Source organism: Caloenas nicobarica, chromosome 5 (genome assembly GCF_036013445.1).
Source record: "Caloenas nicobarica isolate bCalNic1 chromosome 5, bCalNic1.hap1, whole genome shotgun sequence".
Lineage (NCBI taxonomy): Eukaryota > Metazoa > Chordata > Aves > Columbiformes > Columbidae > Caloenas > Caloenas nicobarica.
In genome coordinates this window covers 35,474,291-35,499,538 of record NC_088249.1, presented here as the reverse complement: position 1 = coordinate 35,499,538, position 25,248 = coordinate 35,474,291, and the positions used below count along the sequence as shown (strand labels likewise).

At 40.5% G+C, this 25,248-nt stretch overlaps 1 protein-coding gene across 2 annotated transcripts in view; it reads right to left on the bottom strand.

Annotated features, from left to right (window-relative positions):
* Positions 1–1,947: 1,947 nt before the first annotated feature.
* ZFYVE26 (zinc finger FYVE-type containing 26) overlaps positions 1,948–25,248 on the bottom strand; it is a 51,445-nt gene continuing 28,144 nt past the window's right edge. Inside the window, exons 26-43 of one of the 2 annotated variants that reach the window (XM_065635122.1) lie at positions 24,773–25,019; positions 23,577–23,675; positions 21,452–21,609; positions 20,406–20,575; positions 18,982–19,010; positions 16,777–16,898; positions 16,465–16,685; positions 15,689–15,836; positions 14,541–14,750; positions 13,473–13,688; positions 10,956–11,153; positions 10,431–10,633; positions 9,391–9,532; positions 8,797–8,856; positions 7,047–7,229; positions 6,199–6,243; positions 5,001–5,093; positions 1,948–2,028 (exon numbers count right to left, since the gene is read on the bottom strand). In XM_065635122.1, coding sequence (XP_065491194.1) covers positions 1,987–2,028; positions 5,001–5,093; positions 6,199–6,243; positions 7,047–7,229; positions 8,797–8,856; positions 9,391–9,532; positions 10,431–10,633; positions 10,956–11,153; positions 13,473–13,688; positions 14,541–14,750; positions 15,689–15,836; positions 16,465–16,685; positions 16,777–16,898; positions 18,982–19,010; positions 20,406–20,575; positions 21,452–21,609; positions 23,577–23,675; positions 24,773–25,019 — 2,586 coding nt within the window. In that variant the 3' untranslated portion in view covers positions 1,948–1,986. Of the gene's footprint in view, positions 2,029–2,728; positions 5,094–6,198; positions 6,244–7,046; positions 7,230–8,796; positions 8,857–9,390; positions 9,533–10,430; positions 10,634–10,955; positions 11,154–13,472; positions 13,689–14,540; positions 14,751–15,688; positions 15,837–16,464; positions 16,686–16,776; positions 16,899–18,981; positions 19,011–20,405; positions 20,576–21,451; positions 21,610–23,576; positions 23,676–24,772; positions 25,020–25,248 lie in introns of those variants that run through there. The other variant, XM_065635121.1, reaches the window with a different exon arrangement.

The window sequence follows — 25,248 nt, the reverse complement described above, 5'->3', positions numbered from 1 at the left end:
CTGATCACCACCACCTTTCCTGTCCTATGTACACAGATATCATCTCCCTGGTCTATGGGCCATCCTTCTAAAATCTTGCTTGATTAGTGTGTGTTTCTCATTCATGGATAACCTGTCCATGGTTATCCACCCCTTGATCATAAGCCCATCTGTTGTGGTGTTCGCAACCCTGCCCACTCTCCTGGGCCACTCGACCACCTGGATACCGGGGCAGGGCAGGCATGATTTGGGGAGAACAATTCCCATTGTGCAAGTGCAGTGAGGGGCCACTGAGGCACCCACCCCACACTCCTGTAGCTCCTGCCAAGAACAGCTGCCCATTGTGCGAGTGCAGTGAAGTTGGGAAACTGAGGCACAAGTGCGGTTAGTCAGGACATGAAGGCATGCTCCATATGGGAAAAGATGCCCTTTCTGCCTGGGAAAGGTGTAGCGACCCTCAGTCACTTTTGGCAGTTCGGTACACCTGCTACCCGGGACTCAGCCAGAGCAAAACGGTATCGGAACTGTACAATCTGGAGAGTTCTGGACGTTGCCAGAATATTATCTCATCCTAAGAGTGGCTACAGTGGAAATATACTGAGTAAGGTCAATGATCTTGTGACCTTATAAAGAGCGATCCTACAGTGAGGCCCTTTGAGCTCTCCTGGGTCCCAGCAGGCTGTGGCTCAGCACCTCCTGCGAGGTGAGATGCTCCTGAGACATTCAAGTATCCAGGGATGAATGCACACAAGTATGTGTGCCTTTCTGGATTTGTAAGTAGGCTTTTAATCATATACCTCTGTGCGTCTATCTATAAGTGATATAACTTTCTCTTTTTTAAGTACAGTGTGACCGTTGACATCATCGAATCTGTAATCTGTTTTAGCTATAACAAATCTCATTGAATTGCTTTATATCATATTGTTAATCAGCTGTTGATTGAGTGTTATTAAAAGTCATATATTAAAACTGGTGATCTACCCCAATGCATTTTGAAGTACTGCTAAACCAAAACAGTATTAACATTCTATTCTGCAAGAAATTTGCGTAGTTAGCAGGATGCTCATTTGTGTCACTAGTTAGCTACAAAAGTATGGAATTAAACCAAACTCTAGTTTGCAAAAGAACTAGGGCACATGGCCATTGGTCTAAACGGGAAGAGGTAGAAAACCAGCTAGATGCTGCAAGGGCTCAGTTAAAGATGGAAAAGACAAAAGTATAATTTGTGAAATTCTAGGAACCTTTTTAGAAGCAGTATATCAGGAAAAGTACTAAACAACAAATAAAATGAAAGATATGCCAGATAAGATAGAGGGAGGTAAAACCACTGAGCTGTTATTGTCTGTAAGAATAGGGCAACTGCAAAAACAACTTCAAGAAGCCAATATAAAAACACAAAAATTATGAGACCGTGTTGAGACTATGTTGATGCAAGCTCTGAAACCACTTGATGAAGTTCAAATTAGAAAACTAATGGTATCCCCTGAAGAGTGGGATGGGAATATTTGGAATGATTCAAATACAGGCAGCTCAGACGAAGATAACACCATTATCGCAAAGCCAGGGATACACAATGCAATCACTCACAACCCAGAAAACTGATGCCCAGCCTGCTCTCGAGCAGTGATTTCCCCCTTCCCAGCCAGCTCCCCCAGTTTACATACTGAGCATGATGTCATATGGTACTGAATATCTCTTGGGCTAGTTTGGGTCAGCTGTCCTGGCTCTGTCCCCACCCAGCTTCCTGTGAGAAATAACTCTATCCCAGCCAAACCCAAGACAATCACCTTTATTTAAAGTTTGTGGGGGCTTTTTTGTTTATTTTTTTGACTGCAGTAACTTAAGTGAGGCTTGGCATATCTTTTGAGAACCCAGGTTTCAACACAGGTGATTGAGAGGTTAAGAGCTGCAGGAGTGCCACAATTACAAGTAGACAAGTTATCATATTAAAAAAAACCCACCAACATCTCTCCTGTGAAGTGCTGAGCAAAGATGGTGTAAAAGTTGTCATAATAAACCCCCCAGCTGCCCTTTAAGTGACCTTAGAACCTAGAAAAGACAGCAGAGAGAGTAAAGAACATTCCAAGTATGTTAAAAAACATTGAACAATTTCAGCTTTAAGTGGCAGCAAACTACTTCTCTGTGTGTGATTCTCATCTTCAAACTCACTTTCAGGAACAACAGAAACCATTAAAAAAATGGCAAAAAATTTCTCTAGGCTGAAATATTTTGCCCTTGCAGGTCAATGCTCTTCTCAAAAGTCTGATTGATAGATTTAACGTAAGACATATAACTACACATTTCCATAGACACACACCCACTCTTTTTGACCTTCGGCAAGTAATATATATCTTCTTCTGGATTGACCTGTAAAATGAGGGAACTAAAGCTCATTTAGCTGTCTCAAAGGGAGGCTTGTAAGGGAGAGTTAGATTAACTTGCAAAGCTCTCTAAAGAGGATTACTGGCTTGTGAGAGTACCTGTATGAGGTGGAGCTGGCTACCTAGCTACTGGAGGACTTCTGAAGATGGGATATTCCAATTGATCTAAATGTTGAGGACACTGTAGCAGAGAGAGATTTTGCATGACAGAACAATTCTCCCTGTTGTAATTACTCTGCCAAGTATAGTCAAAAGCAAAGTACAGGTCTAGAAAGAGGTCCACAGCCATGCTAAGATAAAAAAAACCCAGAAGATATGTTAACAGTCATAATACTTTATTATCTTTTTTCATTGTAAACAAACCTTGGTCATTAATAGAGAAGTTCTTTTTAACTGGCAGTACTCAATCCCTTTTTGACGTTCAAAAATTCAAAGCCCCTTGATAATTGCACTACTTGTGACACAAGGCAAGTTAGTCAGGATCAAAATTCCAGTTCTGCTGGTAAGAGAAAGATCCCTATGATTCCAGGTTAAGAACATCAAATTACAACACTATATAAAGTGCATCAGGTACAGTGCAAAGAGGTCAGGAAGAAAGGCAGGTACAGAACTGACTGGTCTGCATGGCAAACTCCACTGTACAGAGCTGTATGGAGCACAGAGGTGCTCTACACAGCTGAAGGAACTTGAGCAGAAAAGTAGGTATTACAGCAAGGCAGATCTGGATACCCACAAACAGTAAAACCTCCTCCACGTAATCAGAGATTTGGAAATGACTGAAGACATGGATAGTGTCACGTTCTAGGATTAGCCTCGTGGCTGTAATGTGATGGAAAGCGAGGTCAGTCAGGCCAAGAAAACAAAAGCAGCTTTCATTAGTACTGCTCACTAATGAGATAATGCAAATCTGTGGTCAGGAGATTCTGAAAGCTAAATGTGGTCATTTCTGACCGCTTCACCCCGAGAGAGTTCTAGCCCTGCTCTAGTGAGCAGAGCACCCTCAAGAGAGGGGTTTGTGTCAGTGGGGCACTGCTCATGAAACACTAAAGGAGATGGACCAAGTCCTTTTGCATACCATAGAAGTCTGTTCTGTCTCTACAGTGAGCTTGGGGATAGTGCAAAACTCTTTATTTGACAGTCTCAATTATCGTATGTACTAAAAGTATTTACAGTTCTATTACACTTCAGAAAATGTGTTGTTTCTTTTGAAGTAAACAACTAAATTTTTAGGAAAAAAGTGAACTAGTTTTCCTTCCTCTTGTGCTGAAATACTTGTAAACAGGAAACACAAACTCCTGTGGAGTGCCATGCTTTGTTCTGTTTCTTCTTGAAGGTCCTACCACTGTCTACCATTCTTCTGCCCGTTTCTCACGTCCCAATCACGGTTGCAGAGAAGCAGCTGCCATTACACAAAGACTCCTGCTTTTTCACAGAACTGAGTTAACCTAACACTTCCAAAGCAAAGCCTGTCAATATAGTCTATACAGCACATCCAGTTAATACAAATTTAGTCTGGTGTTCTGTTGTATCTGGCAGGGACAGATTATTCTGGTAAAAAACAAATAGATCCCTGTGTGACAGGGATTTTCAACTGCCTGTTGAATCTTACCACAGCTTGCTCTATCCACATTTTCTGTTATACCTGATGAAAAACTGCGGAAATTTATCGGCAACTGTTCAGTGATAAAACTGCATCGCAACAATTTATTGAATATTACCATAGCAAAGAAAGAGTTACGGGACTTTTCAACTGTTTTAAAGGATCATTTTCCCTTTGTACTCCCTTTATAGGATATGCCCTTTATAACTTCATCCCTCTAGTAACAGCCCAAGTGCCACATGTATGGCACACATCAGACAGTGTGACTGGTAAGTAGCAGCCTGCCATGGAGAAGTAGTTCCTACCTTTTCAAAGGAATGATAGAAAATGGGCACATTGTACTAGTGGCGGGGGGGGGAGAAATAAAGGAAAAAAAAAAAAAAGAGTAGCAATGGTTAAAAACATCTCAGAAATTCAGTTTTTGTAAAGAAGATCTTTCCAATCTTGAAAAAGTTTACAGAAAACTTATCAGAAAGTTTTATACTCTAGGCTACACTGAGCTGATGAGATTTTTCTGCCCTCCTTATATAGGTTTTCTGGATTAAAAATAAACACACAAAAAAGTTCAGTGCCTTTCAAAAAAAATCAACCAAAACCAGCACCCTCCAAAAAAACCCCAAACCAGACACAGATGTGCTCTCTTCTATACACTTAAATTCTTGCTTGTTCAGTTTGAAACTGTCCCCCTCCCCCCCTCATCAAAAAGATAGCCAAAAAACACCCTGAGGTAGTGACTGTCTGTCAAAATACAGGACTGGCACTTGGAATTTAGTTCCCTTCCTTTCACCAGAGGCACATCAGCAGCATCCATTTGCCACCATCAGTCAAGAGACTTCCATTTTACCAAGAGATCGCTGAACCACACAGCTTTAAGCTGTCTTGAAGCCTTCTCCTTCCGTATGATGGCAAATGTCCATTAATTATTACTTCCTAATGCCCTGGGGAAGCCGATTTCTCGTTTTGGGCTGGTGCACTGAGAGCCACTGGGCACAGATGGCCTTCACAACGTCATCTCCGCTGTTCTCAGCCAGCTGCCGCACCTGCTGAACTAGCTGCACTGCTCTGGTCTTCTCCTGTCTCACTGAGACGAGATAGGCAGAACGCAGCTTGTTGCACATCACGTAGGCCTGGATCTGCAGCAGAAGAGGCAGTCAGTCAGAACTTGGTCAGAAGGCTGTAGTAAACTGACAGGACAAGCTTAAGCAAGGATTCACTGGAAATACCTAGTTCAGAAGCCTGTTGCACAAGGTAGAAGCAGCATACTATGAAGCAGAGTATGGCATGGAGCAGATACCAATGTAAAAGATGGACAGACAGCTGTATTTTATTAAGTTTGTTTCTTGTGGAAACTCCTGTACTGTATTACCATGAAATCAGCACCAGGAATCCTATCATGTGCATTAATTTACCATATCCTCATAGCAAAGGGTCTAAACTAGTCATTTTCTTCCATTGCTGGTTCTAGAACAGCTCACATCTTTCAGTGATAGATCTTACACAAAGGCAGACTGAAAGGTCCATTTTTCAACCTACATACAACAGTGAGATTGTCAGTTGGAGCAGGACAGAGGACAGTCACAAATCTTAAGATCTGATTTTCAGCTAAGCCACTCAAGATCTACAACAATCCACAAACGCTGAGCCACAGCCTCTTCATCTATAAACACACATCTACAGTTCACATATTTATCTGTTTCTCCAGTGACTTAGCTGGCCAGTATGAAAGATAACAAAGAAATGTAGTTTAGGCCTTGCTTCCTCTAAGGAAAAAAAAGTATATCAGTATTGGAGAAGTTTTGTCATTTAACTGTTGATCGCAAGGGAAATAGTATAATCCTGAAACAATAAGTTGAAATGGTCATCTTGGAGGTATGTCGATCTCCATTAGCTGTCTGCACCTATGTGAAAAGCTGGCTAACAAAACCAACAAACCCACCAATGCCCCTCTCTGAAGTATTTTTCCTCCCATTACAACAAACGCCTTGGCCTCAATCTGAGGACTGTCAAGGAACTAACAGGGATGACATCAATCTGTAACTTCATGTCACAGCTCTACAGCCACAAACACCACAGCCTTGAGGAGTTCACTGTGATTTCTACAATCTAGGAAGTGGCCTTCAAAACTTTGGCTTGAGTGAGGATGAGAGAGAAGACAGTGACAGAGAGCACGCAGCCTGCAGATCAAGACTGGGCTGTTCAGTGCTTGCTAAGGAGTTCCCCTACTGTACTTTTACTTACCTTGTTTTCATCACTGTCCATATCCTGAATCAGATTATCGAGATCCTGTATCCAAAAAAGGAAAAAGGTGTTCACATTTAGAGTGACTATAGTTTGCAAACCTTTACCCCATCAGGGACCAAACCCCTGCACAGAGGAAGGGCTGCTGAGGTCACACTTGGCCCAACTGTGAGTGCTGCAGATGCAGAAAACACGAAGTCCAATTCTTCCCTCTAGCACAGCTTCTCCTGCCTGGCATGTCTGTGGGGTATTCCTGAAGAATGATATGAGCCTGGGAGTCCCCCACGGACATGGCTCACGTTGCATGAAATGAATCTGTAGGATCTGTGCATCCCAGCAGGAGCTGGTCCCCATGGCCCACCCTGACCCAAGGTGTGGATTGCATCCCCTAGGCTGATGAGTAAAACTTCATAGAGGGCATCTCCTTCCTTCCCTGGGATGGAAAAGACACTGTGGTAGGCAAAAGGAATCTTTAAATTGTTTCCTACAGAGGCAGGAAGCTCTGCCTCCACACATCCTCTGTGTTAGCCAGGGAAGCCTCACTGAAGGGAGCACCTCCCACCCCACTCAAGAGAGTTGGGCAGGATCCTGTGAAGCAAAGGTTCGCTCCCCATCACAGGTACCCAGCTGGGAAGCACGGGATAGGAGCATCCTACAGCTTCTTACAGTTTCCTCTCAGAGTAACTCACATAAGGCAAACCACACACTCCCACCTTTAAACAACACATGCAGTACAGAGCCAGAAGACATGAAAGACTCACTGAAAGAGCAGCACAAGAACCACAGGATGGTTTTCCTGTAGCCTATATTGTATATGCCCATTTTACTTCAAAAGGGACATGAGTTACCTCCGCAGGAATGTTCTTGAACTCATTTAGACAGTTTAGGATAATGTTATCTCCATCATTTTTTGCTGCAACTCCAGACTCATTGACACACTTGAGGAGCTGCCGGATCTCACTGTACTTCTGCTGCTTCACCAACTGCTTGGCTACTTTGCTGTACACTTCTGTAGCCTCCAGCTGGAAGTCCTAGAGGTAGTTGGAACATCAGAGCAGCATGTTAAATGTTCTCGGCAGGTTTTCTCACAGGAGATCTACACAACTGAGACAATCTCTCCTAAGGACAAAATATCACACCATGCTCCAAAAAGTCAAAGCTGTTTTAGGGGTCCCTGATTTTCCAGTCTCCACTGCTCAGGGCTGGATTAAAGGTTTTCTATAATCAGACTGGCAAAACTCAATTTTGCTCAAGAACAAGAGCACAGTTACCGCCTCCTTTTCAGGAGTGGCAAAAAAATGAGTTTTATTTCTTCTGGCAAAAGATCTTGCCTAGATCCTGTCCTGGTTTTGTTTGTGAGGGGGTAGCAGAGAGCATGTGCCACAGTGTACTGTCGCCTTGCAATTAAACCTTGACGGACCCCTCCCCATCTCCCCTTCACTTAGCAGGCTTCCACTACATTCCTCCAGCCACCCCACCAGTCACCCTTTGTGTACCCCAAGAAACAAGAGGCAACTGACCATCGTACACCTCCCATACGAAGGAAAAGATGATAAAAGCTGTGGACTGATAGACTGATACTGCCATTAATAAGGCAAGAAAAGAAAAAAAAAAAAAGGAAGGAAACAGAAGTGACACCAGCCAGTAGGACTCTCTGTTCCATTTTTACCAGGTGGTAGTGACTGATGTTGCTGCTAAAAAGTGCTATTTTTCTAAGGCTATCCATCTCACTACAAACAGGCAATCTGCCTTGTACATCCTGACCTGAGAGAAAGAGCAGGGCCATGTCCACAAATACTCAGTCAGTGTGCCAGATCTGTCCAGAAGTGGCCCTGCTATATCCTCTGTCCCAGACAGGAGGCAACTGCAAACTGCACCGCTTGATGCGGCATCATCCCTGGAGGTCTTTAAAAGATGCGTAGATGAGGTTCTTAGGGACACGGTTTAGTGACGGTGTTAGGTTAACAGTTTGACTGGATCTTGAGGGTCTTTTCCAACCAAAATGATTCTATGATTTTATGATCTTTTAGCAGCTCCTAATATATGGCTAAAAACCACACAAGGAAGTTTGGAGGCTCATGAGCAATGCTGACTGGTAAACACCTCAGCTCCTACTAAGACATGAAGAAGGAGATGTCCCCAGAGAGAGTTTCCAGTTAATTAGCTTTGCTCTCTCAGCCAGGAGAATAGTTCAGAGACAGTCTTGGCCTTATTTATGCACTGTCTTTGCACGGCTATCGTGAACTGCAGAGAGCCACCAAGTCAGAGCTCTCTACTCACATCTGTGACTGTGGTTTGCCAGAGTTTAAGTCACTGAGCAGGGTGCACAGCAAAGGAAAAGCTGTAATTAATTCCCTTCTAGGATCCAGTTAGTTTGGAAGTGTCCTACTGAAGCAGCATCTTAATTTGCTTACCAAGCTCCCTCCAAATACATGGATATTTAAGACCTGAACAAATGACTTTTCTCACAAGAGGGTTTTCTTTTGGGGGATTAAAAGACATTTTGGAAAAAAAAAAAAAGTCTTTTGCTTAAACAACTGCTGCTTGCAGGAGCTACTTTTATAATAATAGTGCTTGTTAAAACGAGGTTTTCCATACCTGAAGGACTCTAAATGCAATCCCAAACCCCTCCTCAATGTTTTTGCCTTCCAGCATCACCTGAAAACAGAGGCATAGACAAACTCAGGGATGCACGTTTGTTTTCCATTACATACAGTTAAATAATAATGCATTTCCAGATTTTGCCCAGAGGCCAAAACCCAATGCATTACTTCAACAGAAAACAGCACCACTCCAACAAGTAGAGCAAATACAGAGTCTTTTGTCACACACTGATTCCCTGTGGAACATTGGGCAAGTTACAGATGGAGCTGAGCTGAAGTGAAGAAGGATTAGAATAATGGTAATATTTGCCTTGCTTCAAAACAAGGCATGTACAGTCAAAAGGCATGTTACTATTTGTATTTGGGATCCTCTGTGTCTGAAAATTTGAACTTTGATTAGAGGAGCTCCAAGTTCAAGTTTTCTCCAAGGAAAAACTTGAATTTTTCATAAAAAAATTTGCATACATACACAAGTAACTTACCCATGAAAAATATGAGAGGCTGCTCCAATCATCAAGTGTTTCAACCTGTATATTAAGTTAGAATTGTTGAAGAAAAACAGAGCTGTGTTTGAAATAGCAATAAGTACCTTGCAAGCAACATCCATTTTCATGTTGTTGTTTCCAAAGAGTGTGGGCAAGGAGGAATCTGTTGTTTGAGAGGTTCCTGAGCTCTCACATCGATGCAGGAACTTCGTTACTTCCATCTGCAGATCAACTGTATTGATGTGCCTGACAGAGGAAAAATGCTGACTTTATTTTGAAATAGTGTCAAATATTAGTGTGAACTTACTAATTTCTTGAACACATTTCAAAATAAGACATATTTCAAAAAACCAATTATTTTAATTACTTTTTGACTTAGTCTTCTGTGTAGCCAAGTCTGCAGCAATGAGATACTTTTCAGATCTGTGCATTTAACATGCATCACAAGCTAAAGGTCAGCATTTGTTCACATTATTTCAAAGAAGTGACCCAGATTCTCTGGATCCCAAATAAATATCTGCTCCCTCTTTTCCACCTCATCATACACAGTCCCCCCACACCTTTAAGTTAGAGTGTAGACTAAAAAAAAAAGAAAGAAAAAAAATCCTAAGAAAACCAATATATAAAAGCCCAAGTACAAGAGAGATCTGGCTAAATTTGCACTTCAACTTTTGAACACAGGGATTCGGTTATGTCTGGCACCTATAACTTGTACATAGTTGAATGTTGTGAGTTAACCTCGGTAGGCAGATAAGCACCACAAAACTGTTTGCTTTGTGGAGAGGAAAGGAAGAACAAAAGCAAGAAAACTTGTGGATCAATATATATCTGTCTATGCACTGCAGTGTTTTTGTTTGTTTTTTTAAATTAAAGGAAGGCAGATGATACATAGACTGATATTTTTAGTAGAAACAATTGTCCATCTCCTGGGTCGGGTTGTTGAGGGAAAAGGTAATGGGAACCCTATACTTGCAACTACATAAAAGTCAGATTTTGGTCAGGCAAAGCTAGCAAGTGCTAGCTAAAGCCAACTTAAACACAACCACTGGGGGAAAAAAAGAAAGCAAAAACAAGAAAGAAAAAAAGAGAAAAAAAAAAAAAAAAAGACAAAATCCTGAATTTCCCCTTTGTTTTTTACAGATACCTCGACACATCTGTAGCAGACATTTTCTTCCGAAAAGTGAATGCCATTTTTTTCCTTCCCGAACTTCTTGAGACCTCCTGCAGATAGACTTTGAGATGGTCCTTGATCTTTAGAAGCCATGTCTGTTTGCCTCCTAGCTCCGTGTAAGACTTTGCTCCATGTGTGAAAAATCTAATGCAGGTCATGGCAGCACGAACGTGATCCTAGAAGAAATATACTGAACACTAAGATGGACCAAAGTGCCCCACCTTCACTAATCGTTGTCTCTACTGAAGTGCTCCCATAAAGCAGGCAATGATCTATTTTCTTTAAAGCAGTAGTTAAGCTACTGCAATGTGTCAAATCCATGACAAACAGTTAGCAGGTCAGCTTCAGTCAGGCTCAGGCCTTCCTATCTGTCTTTTAGGATTGGAAAGTAGAAAAAATATACTTGTCCATCATGCAGATTTATGCCAAAGTATATAACCAAAAGTCTGACAGTATTCAACATTTCCCTGAAAGAGATGGCACTAACCCTCATCTTACCTTCATGAACTGTTGCAGCTCATACAGAATATGGTAGTAGTTCTTCCTCTGCAAGTATTTGCAGGTTGCAATCAAGTAGACTCCCCAGCTCTCCAATCCTGGATCAATGGTTTCCAGCAAGTTCTCCAACATATGCAGTTTTCCCCTTTCATAACTTGGAATGAAGATCCCTTCAATGAACACTTCCGATGGGGATTCCTACATCAGACATCAGAAAGGCAGCTTGAAGCAAAGCCACTGTGGCTTCTTGATTTTCCTTATATAACATAAAGGAGTATTAAGTGACAAAGATAATGAAGTTAATAAATAATTTAGGTTGGAAAGTATCTCCAGAGGTCGTTTAGTTCAAACCCCCGCCCAAAGAATGGCTTCCAAGATAGGTCATGCTTCTCTGGGCCTGTCCAGTCAAGTTCTGAGCATGACCAAGTAGGGCGATTCTACAGCCTCTTTGGGACGCAGTTCCCACGTCTAAATATCCTCACTGCAAAAAACCTTTTCCTTATATCCAGCTGGCATTTCCCTTGCTCCAAATTGTATCCACTATCTCTTACCCTTTTACTGTGCATGTGTAAGATAAGCCTGGCTCCATCTTCCTGACAATCACCCACTTGGTAGCTGAAAAGAGCACACAGATCTCCTTTTGCCTTCTCTCCTCCAAGCTGAAAAACCCTAGCTCTATCACTCTCCTCATATATCATATGCTTCAGGCCACTCGCCACTTTGGTGGCCTTCCATTAGACTTGCTCCACTTTGACAAAGTCTGTTTTGTCCTAGAGAACCCAAAACTGGGCACAGTAGCCCAGATGAAACCTCTCAACTAATGAGCTGAGGGAGATATTTACTTCCCTTGACCTCCTGACTATGGTCTCGAAAATGCAGCCTCACATATTAATGTTACTATGGGAAGAAGCATGTGGAACAACACGGCCTGCATAAATGTTTTAAAGACATGATACGGAATCTATCTTTTTTAATCTCAGAATAAGATACAAGCTACAAAGCCTGTACACATAAAATGTTTCCAACCAACTGCAAAATCTTTCATCAGAAGCCCAGTACCTTACAGCTTTAATGTAACAAATCTCCCTCTCTACTTTGCATGATGACTGCCAGTCTCCTTGTCCAAAACTTCCACATCAAATTGTATATCTAGAGTATTTTCAAAGTCTGCTACTTAACCAGTGACATTATTTCACTAACATTGCAAAAATACGCAACTTTTCTTTACAGGCAAACTTAAACTAATATAAAGGGCACATCTGAAAAGCAAATTTAATATGCAGAAGAGTATATGAGCTTATAATGACTGATGATACAATAAGAAAGCAGAGTTGATAAGTCAACTTAAATTTTGATTAATAAAGACTGAAGATAGTGGAATTTGGTGTTTCAAGCTGTATATTCTCAATAAGAATTACTTCAAATAATAATAATAATAAAGATAATCGGTAAATCAAACACAAGCACAGAAACTTAAAAAATAAAACAAACAAAACCCCACACACTCATAAGCTTTCAAGCTGGTGAGATGTAATGGCTTCACATCTCCTCCACATCTCCTAAGAAGCACCCTTAATGAATTAGTGAGAACCTTGTTGGAAAAATTTCTAGGTTTAATTGTAATTTAGCACCAAAAGAACTGCTTTCTCCAGACATTCTTAAGCCCTCCTATATTATACAGTTTTCCTAAAGAAGAACTGGAAACCATGTTTTAGCTTCGCTAAATTTCTGTCCTCTGGGACATGATCACAGAATCACAGAATGTTAGGGATTGGAAGGGACCTCAAAAGATCATCCAGTCCAATCCCCCTGCCAGAGCAGGAACACCTAGGTGAGGTTACACAGGAAGGTGTCCAGGCGGGTTTTGAATGTCTCCAGAGAAGAAGACTCCACAACCTCCCTGGGCAGCCTGTTCCAGTGTTCCGTCACCCTGACTGAGAAGAAGCTTCTTCTCAAATTTAAGTGGAACCTCTTGTGTTCCAGCTTGAACCCATTACCCCTTGTCTTGATCCTGTACTCCCTTATATTCCTAATGGTTACAGAAGTGCAAACGTGGGTGTCTGACTCAATAAACAAGAGACAGAGCTGCTGTGATAGAGAGTAGAGTGTCTAGTGTTACCAGCATGTTGGAATTCAAAATTTTCCTTCTCTCTTCTGAACTGTATGACTACAGTCCTAGGTTTTCAGCTTTGTAGAAAAAAAGACAAACTACTGTTGATGCAGGACCTCTACCAAAAAAAATAAAACACTTCCTACTTTCTCAAGTCACTGTTTCAACACAATAGGGAAGAGAGATTAAATAGAACATGTAAAAAGCAAAGTTATTTTTTTCACGTTGCTGAATTCTTGTCAGTCACTGGACAGTTCATATAACAACATTTAGGACCTCAGAAAACTCCTGTGCAGAAAAACACACAGAATGCTGCATGATGCTCATTGCCACCTTAGACTGGCCTTGAAGTCCACTTACCTACTTTTCCAATTTCAATTTAGGTGATGGCAAATTAGATTACTCACCTTACTTAACAAGTGAAGCAGTGCTTCTCTCATACAGTCGTGCCTCATGTAAAAGCTTATTATTGCCAGATTAGTGCCATAAGTATGTAAGTAGAATAAGCACTCCTGATAGTAGCTGTTGTGTTGAATCTTCCCCTCACACATCACCTCCAGAGACAGACTTCTTGTTCTCAGTGTTGCTTCAAGTTCCTTCAATGTGGCAAAGTAATCATCATCCTGCCGTCAAAACAGGGAATTAATCATAGGTGATGGGGAAGAGGAAAACTTTCTTTTTGGTTAGATCTGGTCACTCAGCCCTGAAGCATTTCTGCAACTGTTTTTTTAAAACAGATATAGCTTTACAGGGGTGAGAATCCAGTAATGCTTTTTATAAACACTAGATTGGAACCCTGCTATCAGCAGAGGTGCTGAACGCTGCTGTAGCTAGCATGGCTGTCTCCAGGGACAGACAGGAGGCTTATTTATTTAAACACAATTCCACTGTCAACAGCTACTTCAATAACCTAGTTCAAACAGGTTTTTTTATTCTCCTAAAATATATACTAAGAGGTCTTTCATCATTATGATTCTGCAGTTACTTAGTACTAAAAGTCTTTTTTCAGTACCTTATCAGAACTTCCAGAGCTAATCTCAAACCATGTAATAAAGCTTTTTGACAACGAAAGAAGAGTGGGAGAGCATTTGTAAATTCTCCTTTAAATTCCTGCAAAGTTATCAGAGTTTCAGTAGAAAAATGGCATCACCGCAGCATCACAACGTATTGTTGAGATCGAGTTGAGTTTCCTCAGACTGTAGTAATAACAAGTTAACCAGTTTAGCTTCTTTCCCCTCCACTAAGTAGGCCCCAAATTACTATAAAATCCTATGATCTGGTTCTCAGCCACCTATTCGCTATACTGAAACAGCTAACAAATTTCTAAACAATATTCAGTTTGCAATATGCAATCATGACAAAAGGAGGAAAAAACCTAACGTCTGATATTGTAACATGCATTACTATAAGATGTGTATTAAAACATCAACACTTGGCTTTGCTGTAGCCATTCAGAGCAGACAGAAGCCTCTTACCGCAATGAGTATGGGCTTCACTGTGGACTCCAAGTACTGTATCACATCCTGGACCAGCCTTGAACCATGGTTCAGCTGGTTCAGATCCATAGGTGGCTTTAAACATCGGTTAAACTTCTCTCTTGCTGAACTTAAATTTCCAGCTTTAAGGCAAGCCATGCCCCAGGCATGCCACGCTCCACCAGGATCCAACCCAGATTTTGTAGAAACCTAAATTCAAAATTGTTTGTTAATATTGCAACACAGTCCCAGTACAGAAAACAGGAAAACTGGCTTGTCACACAGACTATGATTGTGATCTTTCACTTCCTAGAGTACATTTTGCATTAAATCAAAACACAAAAAACCCCATGCTGATCATGTTAGTATTACTGGCACAAAATGCCAACTACCAAAACACCCACAATCTCCAAATGTGGAAGTATTATCTATTGTGCAAGTTTAAGCAACTATTTATCTGGGAAATTTCAGTTCAGCAGTTCTAAAACTCAGGACATTTTCACATCTGCTTTTCTAAAGCGGATGATTTTTAAACAGCAGAATTCATCGGGTTTGTGGTTTTCAAAAAAGCAACTCAAGACGCTTCACAAACCTCCAGGAAAATATTTATTTCACATAATTTTGCTGATCAATTTTATTCCTTATTTTCTTCAGTAGACCAGCTCCCTTTAAAGATGAACCATTTTTATTCAAATAGGTCATCTATTCCTGCTGGTTATTACCTCTTAAAAATCCTAATCCTGTTTGTGGTGTCATAATCCTGTTCTTAAACTGCAATGCCATAAAACAGAGGCTTACGAAATCCTGGGAGCAAGAGGAAGACAGAAAATGATAAACCCCACCAGATGAGCTCTGACAAACAGATTTGCCACCACTGCTGATTTCCAAGTAAACACTTGGGAAAGGTGCCCTACTAATGTCTGCTGTGGAATTATAGACAAATGAAATCAAACATACAAGCTTCCGAAAAAGTCCTGCCACAAAGGATGTCTCAGTCCTACCGTACGCAAGGTTCCTCCATTTAAATGAATTTCTTGCAGTTAGTCCATCCCAGTTTTAATCGTACCAGGAAACGAGGCCCCTACTTTTCCCTTAAAAAAGCCACTACAGAAGCATTATTAACACTGACATCCCTCCACTGTCATTACCTCTATGGCTAGTTGATAGTACTCTGCTTCTAGAAGCCGATTTCTTAATCTTGTTACTGCTGCAGGAAGAAGAATCTGATCCAAAGATGGTATTGGACGGTAGGCAGCAGCAACCAAAATATTCAACACATCCACTTTGCTGATGTAGCTAGGGGAAAACAAAGAGGTTAAACTAATACATACACTTCCACTACTATCGTACCCTTAAAGAACCTTATGTCAAAGACAACTCTTAGAACAGTGGTTCCTAATCACCTGGTTTCTCTATTCATCATACTATCCTGTTCAGACTATTTTTATTGTGGTTTTTTTTCCACAATCAGTGGAATGCCGGCAGCCACTGATTGCAGACATCAGCTGTATGTTACCAAATCAAAATAGTTCATGTGAAATTTATATTTTACACCTGCCACCTCAAGCTCTGTAGGACGAAAACTTGAGGAAAGTATAAAATGGCACTCTCATGAAGCGCAGGTTTAAAATCCTATATTGAAATACAGACTGAAAGCAGATACAAAATATCATAAGTGAAATATTTACCCAGTCTTTGTGAATTATTTCTCCCTACTCTGAGAATTTTCTCAGCAATTAGTCATTTTACTTGAAATTTTACTATTTGAACTCTTATATTATTCTTACATTATGCACTTCTCTTCTTGTTTAAAATGTCCACAGTACAATCACAAAACAACCTTCCCTCCCCCCACTTCCCAGTGAAAAAGGTTGATGGTCTCGACAAAACCTCAATACATCCTAGCGAACGTGTGATAAATCACCTGTCACAGAGAGCTAGATCCTGGCTCCTTCCAGCTTTTACAAACATCATTTTGGCACTGAAGAGCAATTGTTTCATGATGTCCATAAGCAGACCAGCATCCACCTCAGGATTAGTGAGCCCTTGGGACAACTTACAGCAGTGCTCTATCAGCTGGTGGCCACACGCGATGCTGTCGCTGTGCAGGCTGAGGATGGCAATACACAAGGAAGAGCTAGGAGCCTGACAATTCGAGCAAAAACAGACAAACATGGGTACTGAGACAGTTCTCCAGGGAACTGCTTATATTGGACTCTATTTCCCCAGGCCTAACCTGTTCATAATAAAATTCGCTGCGTACAATTTCATTCTCCTCTTCATTCAGGGAAAAAACCCATTCAAGCTCCGTTGCCTTGGGCATTCGCACCACTGTGGAATATTCATTATTAGAAGATTCTGCGGCCAAAAAGAAAACAGCAGGCAGAATAATTATACAAGCAGCAACAAACCCGTCTAAGGACACATAACACAGAGTATTCCTATACTCTTGTAAAAGTGTCATCTGTAATCCTCTCATTGTGCCATTTCCTGACAGTATCACACGTCCAGCACACAGATGACAGAAGCATTTCCATTCCTCAGCAGGCTGCTAAATTGTACCTAAACTTACTTTCACTGCTACCAACAAGCTGTCACCAAAAACTGGCTCCAGTAACACGTCTTCAAATGATTATCCAACTCTTACCCTACTAGACATCAAGCACAGCAATGTCCCCACTTTAGCCTTCCCTCAGGAAAATTATTAAATATTTCTGGGCAGGAGGGAAGTGGAAATACAAGCTGTAACCTGTGGGTTACAGCTAAAAAGGTAACTGAAGAACCAGTTGTAAAAGAACAGGTAAATTGACCGAACTGCCTGTGTTTGTCTTCTTTTTAGAATGCAAGTTATCTGGATATACAGCCCAGCAGCTTCAAGGCAAAAGACTGTGAGAAAACGAGCTAACTCTTTACGTTAAGTTTTCATATAAAATAATACTGCAGAAAATCGGAGTTTTGATCAAATTATTCAAGAAACTTCATTTCTGTGAAAAGTCTTTTTCTTTCCTCCAGATTAAGGAAACTTCTGTTTTGAAATTAGCAACCCAGAACAGCTACAAAACAAATATTGCCTGTTATCTGAGTGCAGCTGAGCATGCACAAGCCCTCCGATGTTTAAGTTTGTGATTGTGGTTGCTGGCATAAAAACAATGGCCAACCTCACAATGCTAAGAAACGGAGAATAATGCTAATTTTCTACTCTTTCCCCTGATCAACTTCCTCTTCTCTCTAGAAAAACTTAAAATTAAAAAAAAAAGTCTCAAAATACAGTGTTCTAGATTTCACTGGAAGACTGTTAAGATTGAGTAACTCTGAAACTGTCGGGTGAATAAAAAAAAGAAAAACACTATTTCTAAACTGAACTGGAAACTGGAATAATTACAATAAACCAGGCTTGAAGACATTTAATAAGCCTTCTTCACAGTCTCATCAGATAAGTTAGTAAAGCAGAATAAAACACTTTCCCTCTTAAATCTGAGGATTTCCATACTGCTCTTATTCACTCCTACTGAATGAATCGTATGGGCTCAGTGGTGTGTAGCGATGCTGCAGGCAAAGAGAAAGATCTAACCAGAAGCAGCAGCTCTGAAACTGCATTTCAGCTGTTTCAGTCTTGGAACAAATGTAGCAGTACAGAAAACTGTCAACAGCAAAAGAAACCAGAAGCGCAAATTTTGCACCATGTTTCACATTACTGCTATAAGCACTTCAAATAACTATGTTTTGGTCTGCTGGAATTCCACATCACTGTAGTAAAATTCTGCAGAATCACCTCAAACACCAGACTAAGCAACAAACAGTAAATACCTTCTGAGGAAAAATGGGAGAGAAAAAAAAAGTCAACTAAATCTCATTATTATTCCTGAAGTGTTATGATATTAGATGTGTAAATTGAGGCACCGAAGAGAAATTACTAGTTACACAACCAGAAAAAGAGATTGAATTCAAGACACAATGAGACCCACGAGAGGGACCTCATCCTGTGCTACCCCCCCCAGCATGGGGTATCAAACACCCCAGCACATTGCAGTGCTATTCAGAGTTTTACTATCATGGTTTGAAAAAAAGATCACTACACTCAGCATAGCTCTGCAGTGGGCTAATTAATTCCTAGTCATACCACAGCCTCTCACTGACTGTTTCTAGTATGCAAAGTGAATTTTCCAACTGTTGTTCTTCAGTTCCTTCCTTTAATCCCCATCCAGCACATTCAATATTGGCTCAGACATCTCTCCTAAATCTCAATTTCCACAGAAGTTTGGAATGCTCAATTTCAGCCTGCACATGCAAAAACCATCCATGACATTTTGTAACTGAAGTTTTGATCATCATTCCACTTCAACCAGAAGTATCAAGTTCCTATCTCTAACTCTGCTGCTAATCAGGCACTCAAAAAAAAAAAAAAAAAAATCTCAAAGTTTAACATTACCCCATTCCTTACCTTCCACTTGGTCCTGAACTTCTTTTCTGCTGTAATAAAATGACAGAAAGAAACATCATGCCTGTGCCAGTACAGTGGGGAAAACATTTTTTTAAAAGAGAGATCAATATGGCTAACCTTTTCAGAACACTGCCTTGTAAAAATCTAACATCCCTCCCTCTCTGCTCTGTCTGACCCACTGCCCTGCTCCTACCTTAAACTGTCTGGAAATCTAAGATCTTGCCTCTGCATTGTTGCATTTCAACTACACTACATAATTAGTTCTTATAACCTTCTCTAGGAGTAGTATTGTTGCACCCATCATACAAAAGCAGATGCTGAGAACAAGAACTGCCCAGTATCAGAATATGTCAGAGCTAAAAAGAAGCTTTTGGTATCCAGGTCTCTGTACTTAAGATTCAGTTGGTTTTAATATACAAATAGGGCAAGTATAAAAAAACCAACCAAACAAAACCAACAACATCAAAAACAACCAAAACACACCAGACACTTAAGCAATTAAAACGTGACAAGTGGCATTCAAGCTCACTGCTAGGTTCTGCCGACCTAAGCTCGCACTGTAAGCAACTCTTCTGACGCAAACTGGTTCAGATAGACTGTTTTTGCAGAGGTTCCTTTTCAGATCTGCACAGTATTCCTCTTTTCCTAGCAAGCCTGCCACAGCAGATAGCACTATCTGCAGGCTTGCTAAGAAAATAGGAAATGCAGCTGCTAGTGGAGCTGGAGAGAGGGAGGTTTGCTCTCTGTGACTCTGTCGAGCCTGCTGATACTGCCATAACTGACACTGCTATCAGCAGTCTTGACAGGGTCATGGAGAGCAAAACTCACTCTTTTCAGCTGCACTTTTCACCTGCTTGCCTAACACACACACAACAAATTTCAGTCCAATTCTCAGCTTAAAGCAATGACATCGTGAAAAACTGTCATCGCAGCTGTCCCTTTTATCAAGGGCAATTTCAAAGCCTATCTAATCATGAACTTGCTTTTGAATCCCCAAGCATTCAAGGAGTCATAATCAAGGGATTATGGAATGACACTAAAACATTTATGTTCAGCAGAGCCAGTCAACATGTGACATTAATCTAGGAGCACAGTAAGCTGCAAGAAACTCTGTCACACTGCAGTAGTTTGTGCTGATTACATTTTGCATCAAAGCAGTCAATTCTTAGGTTTGATGATCAATTGATGCTTAAAGAATATAAGACTTTGTTGCCTGGCTCTCCGGTGTTCTTTCTAATATGAGAAGTAAGCTGAGGCATAAGGAACATCCCCACATCTATTAAACCTGAAAACCCAACAGCTGAGGCAAAAAAAGCCCATGTTATTTTATTATCCAGATAAACCCAAAAGCTTATTTCTCTCATTCCATTCATGCACTCTGCTGTGTACATAAAATTAAGGAGGACTAGAATGAAAGGACTTACGTGCTTCTGTCTTGTACCAAGCCAGGCACATGGTCTCTGTTGTAGTAGCTATAGCATTGATCACATACTCGAGACCGATTTTCTCTGCAAGCTTCTAGTGCCATTTTCTTTGTGGAGCAAGAGCTGCACACCAGCCTGCCACAGCGCCTGCAGTGATGGCGCCTGTTAAACTAAGCAAAAGAGGTCACAGATGAGCAACAGAAAGAATTTACTAAAGTCGCCTCCTATATCTGCCTCCACTCATGATTAAACTTGCTCCATTTGAAGAGAGGAAATCCGTGCAAGATAAGGCATTGCAGAACTATACAATGATTGATTGTCACTGTCATAATTCCCTTCTGGACAGGGCATGGCAAAGGAAAAAAAAAAAAAAAAGCAAAACCAAGAGGCAGGTATATAAACCATGTCTGCTGCAGCCTTGGCCTTTCCACTATTTAAATTGTCTCAATTTTGATCACAGAGCTAATTAGCTCATCTCTTAGAAAAGTTAGAAGCTGTCAGACTGTCTTTCTGACACCATCTTAGTAATTTCCAAATTCAAAAGCAACAGATACTTCAAGAAAACACTACTGTTTCTAAGCAATAGAAGATAACAGACTGCCAGCACACCTGCAAAACTCAAAATTAATTTTCTCCCTTAAAGCACCAATGCAGTTGCTCAAGAACTCTATGAAACAACAGGTTTCACTTTTCTGTATTGGTAATCTGAACTACATGATGCTTATGTTATTTCTTGCCAGTATAGTCAAGTAGACAGCCTTTTGAAATACTAACACTGCTATTATTACACATTTTTGAGACCTCATAGTTGTCTCCTCTCTGATAACCAGATTTCCTCTTTAGGTTGTATCACTTCACATGACTCTGCAAGGAGCTGTTGCCAGTCTCCTTAACTACACTAAATAGAAACTAATGGTTAAATATCAAGGACTGGCCATCTTGTCAGGCCTACAGTGATGCAGACAAACTTGCTAAAGTAGCGAGTGTCTCTTAGGAGCAAAAGTTCATATTAAGGTCATGGTCCTAGGAATGTTTTTGCTCCTTACCATAGTAAAGCGTTCAGTTTTGCAAACCATACATAGTGTTTCAGTGTCATCGGGTATCCATTGCTGCTTTGGTGGTGGCTTCTCAGGAGGCACAAATTGCTGAGGAAGCAAATTCTGCTGCAGACTTCTGTCTCTGGGACTAGCAGATATGGTGACACCTTAAGAAGAACCAGGCCAAGAAAAACATGGAACGGCATTTCAGCTGTTTAATGGAGTCTTGAATACCAGAAAACACTACAGACTTACTGAGGCTATACGATCTTACGATCTGTCTGGCTCACAAGACGACTACCATTATCTTTAAACCAGGCATGGCAGAATAACATTGTGTAAGGAATATATATATGCTTTAAACTAAAATTGTAAGACTGTAATCTTATAGTATTTCAGTAATGATAAGCAAGAGTACATACTTATTAATAGACCTTTACCATAACCATTAGAGAAGTACAAGACAGCTTGTCAACATCTGTTCTTGTATCATAAGCAGAAATTTAGAGGAAGAAGAAAAAAAAATACCCTGGTACATAGATACCAAAAAGCAATATACCACAAAATATAATCTTCAGGATACCTGGTGTTGACATTCCTGAAGATTGAGACTTTTCTTTGTTATCTCAGGAGATGTGTGGTATGGCTAGCAACAGCACACCCCTCCCTGATCTGGTCTCCTTTACAATCTACTGTGTGGAAATCAGTTCAAAGACACAGCAGTTTAAGTCTTTGGCCTTCAGGATCTTTGACCATGTAAATGAAATATGCATTGAATCAAGTTTACAGTATTAGATAGGCTTTTAGTTTATATGATGTGAGCCAGTTACACTACAGGCTAATTAAAAAGTTCAATGTGTCATTGCAGCCCTGCCAGCCACCTTCTGTGTACATGAATACTAAACTAAAAAAGAAAAAAAAATTTAAAAGAAAAAAAACAAAACAAAAACCCACAAACAAACAAAAACCAAACAAACAAACCCAAGAAACCAAAACCAACTCCATTCCAATAAAGCAAACTCACACCCATCCAAGTAGATACTGAATTGCCAAGGAACATTAGAGGCCAATGCATTCAAGTTTTGTAACACCACACAGATATTAAACTGATCATTATAAGAAAAACTAAAGAGCTACACAACCCAAACCAAGATGCTGCTGTCACTTCATGTAAGCAGAACAAAGAGTCTTCAGTTCAGGATGCAGAACAAGGGAACAGTTCAGACACTCTAAACTGTAGATCCAGGTATCCCTGTGCAGCTCCAGTGCAGGCCCATCATTTGCTGAGGATCAGCAGCCTTGGAGGTGTGAGGATACCCTTTGCTAGTCACGCCCTGAGAGCACACAATGTGCATCTCCCACAATATAGCTTCCAAAAGGTCCATCTCTTGCATTAGATGCCGAATGGAACCTATTGAAGAATTTGTGGTTGTTTTTAAGCCATAAGTATTCTTCAGTTGTTTTGGCTTAAATTATTTTGTTTCTTTTTATTTGTGTTTAAGGACTGTGAGTGGAGCCTCTCAGACAACACAAGGTGTGCTATTTCCCTCGGGTCACAAGGGTGATCCAGGAAAAAACCAAATTCAAGGACCAAAAGAATGATGAAAAAAATACTACACAAATGAGATTCCTAGTGTAAAACCAAAGTTAAGATCCAGAAGAAAAAAAGTAAAAAATAGGAAGACAGGGAGAAGTACCACAGTTACGGGCTTCCAGACAAGTTCTGCCCATATACACAGAGAAAAGAGTACGGAAGTCAAGACACAGAAAGATTAACCTGCAGCACTACCAATCCCCTAGCAACCTAGCTGTGGCAGAGAAGTCATTTTTTCCTGCAGATGTAGTCCTGTTTCCTATGGTCTGTTCAGGCTTGGTTTTTTATGTAGGGTCTGGAAAGGTTTTGTGCTGATTTTTCAGACATTTTGTAGATACCTACCAAAAATCAAAACAAAGCCATACATTTGTCCCCCTTTAAGTTTTCTTTTAATCATGCCCAAAGCATCCAATAGTAGAGACCTACTAAACTGCATTAAATGCAACCCAAGTTACTATTAAGTGATGGGACACACATACACAGGGTATAAACCAAATAAGAATAGGTTGAAAGAAAATGGCACCAAGATCTTAACATTACCAGTAAAGTTGACAGGTGATAGTTCTGATGATCCCGATTTAGACAGTGCTTCACACTCCAGTACCTGATTGAGACTTTCTTGGATACGTGCCAGAGAACCTAGGCAAAAGGGAAGAAAAAAATCAGAGAACAATACTGGCCATACATCTGCCTTGTGTTTATGAAGATTGGAAGAATCCATTCACAGGAGTATGTAAGAATGTCAGCGCAAAACAGGACTAGCTATGTAATTACAAATTACTATGTTTTCATGAAAATTAGCCCACAACAATTCATGCAAAACTATATAAAATTCAATTATCTTAAACACAGAGAAAGAGATCTTTATAAAAGCAACAAACTACTGACAGGCACAGAAGTAACACAGCAGAGAATAAGTATCAGATGTGAAAGCAATTAGTTGGCACAAGATGCTCATAGCAAATATTAAATGCTTCACATCACAGTGGAAGGAACTTCCTTGCAAAGTTATGGGTGGCTCCTTTGGCAGGAAAAGATAGATAAGTCTGATGCTTTTATGTTAACAAGAGCTGCATCTTTAAACCACTAAATGGAGCCAACATTTAGAAACTGGCATGAAGGAAGAATAGGTATAGTAGGTATAAATAGATACAGACAGGTACACACGCCATGAGCTTTTAATACAGCCAAACAAAAGTGCTGGACTTGATCTGCAGCACCCTCTGCTGCTCCAATTCTAAAACCTCAAGAGAGCCAAGTGCAGGAGAAGCAAAGACAACATGGATGAGAAGGGACTGGTAAACCAGAAATTAAAACTTGTAGTTTTATTTAACATTCTCAGCACAGTTCTTAAGTCTTTTATATGAAAAAAGGAACAAGACACTGGTAGGAGAAAAGACTACGCAAAATTAAATTCCTATTCTATTTGGGGGAAGATGCAGTTGGCTGCAGGTTTTAGAACTGCTTAAGTCACCAGGCACTTTGTGTTAAACAGGAATGAAATAAAATTGAAGAATATCACTCAAGAACAGAGACCCCAAAAAGGAGCAGCAGAAGAAAGTCTGAGAAACTTTTGAACCTGTTGATCCTTGAGAACATCTATTTACAAGAAAGGCAAAAGACTTTAAGAACATGTTCTGGGCTAGATGTAGACTAGAGCACACATCTAAAAATATGACACAATTGGTAAAATGATTCCCAAGTGAAAACCAGCATTCTCATGGACAGTCACCTACCTGATCTCTTTTCTTTCAAAGCGAAAGCAAAGTTGAGTGCCTTTCCTGCATACTTGGAGAGCAAATTGTCAATGTCTTCTACAGTAAAACCAACTTCCTGTACAGCTAAGAGTTGGTGCAGCATCTGTACAGCAACAGTTACCCAGTCCACCTTCATATTCATGAGGAGCTGTTCCAGCATGAGCAGTGGCCTGGAGGAGAGGTGGTAGTAGTTAACACGGGAGAGCTCAGGCAGAGTCAGCAGTACCTGAGACACAAAGGAAAAAACGTATGTTAGAATTATACACCTTTAAGCCTGTGTTTCTGTGAGATTAAATGACAAGAAACGAGCAGAGTAGCTTATGAAGAGAATGGAATAACATGTAGAGGCCAAAAAATGGAAGTGGGACTTCGCAGACCTATTCCTACTTCTGTTACAGAGTTACTGTGTGGATTTGCAGAGATTACTTAAATTCCACTTTCCCATTCTATGAAAC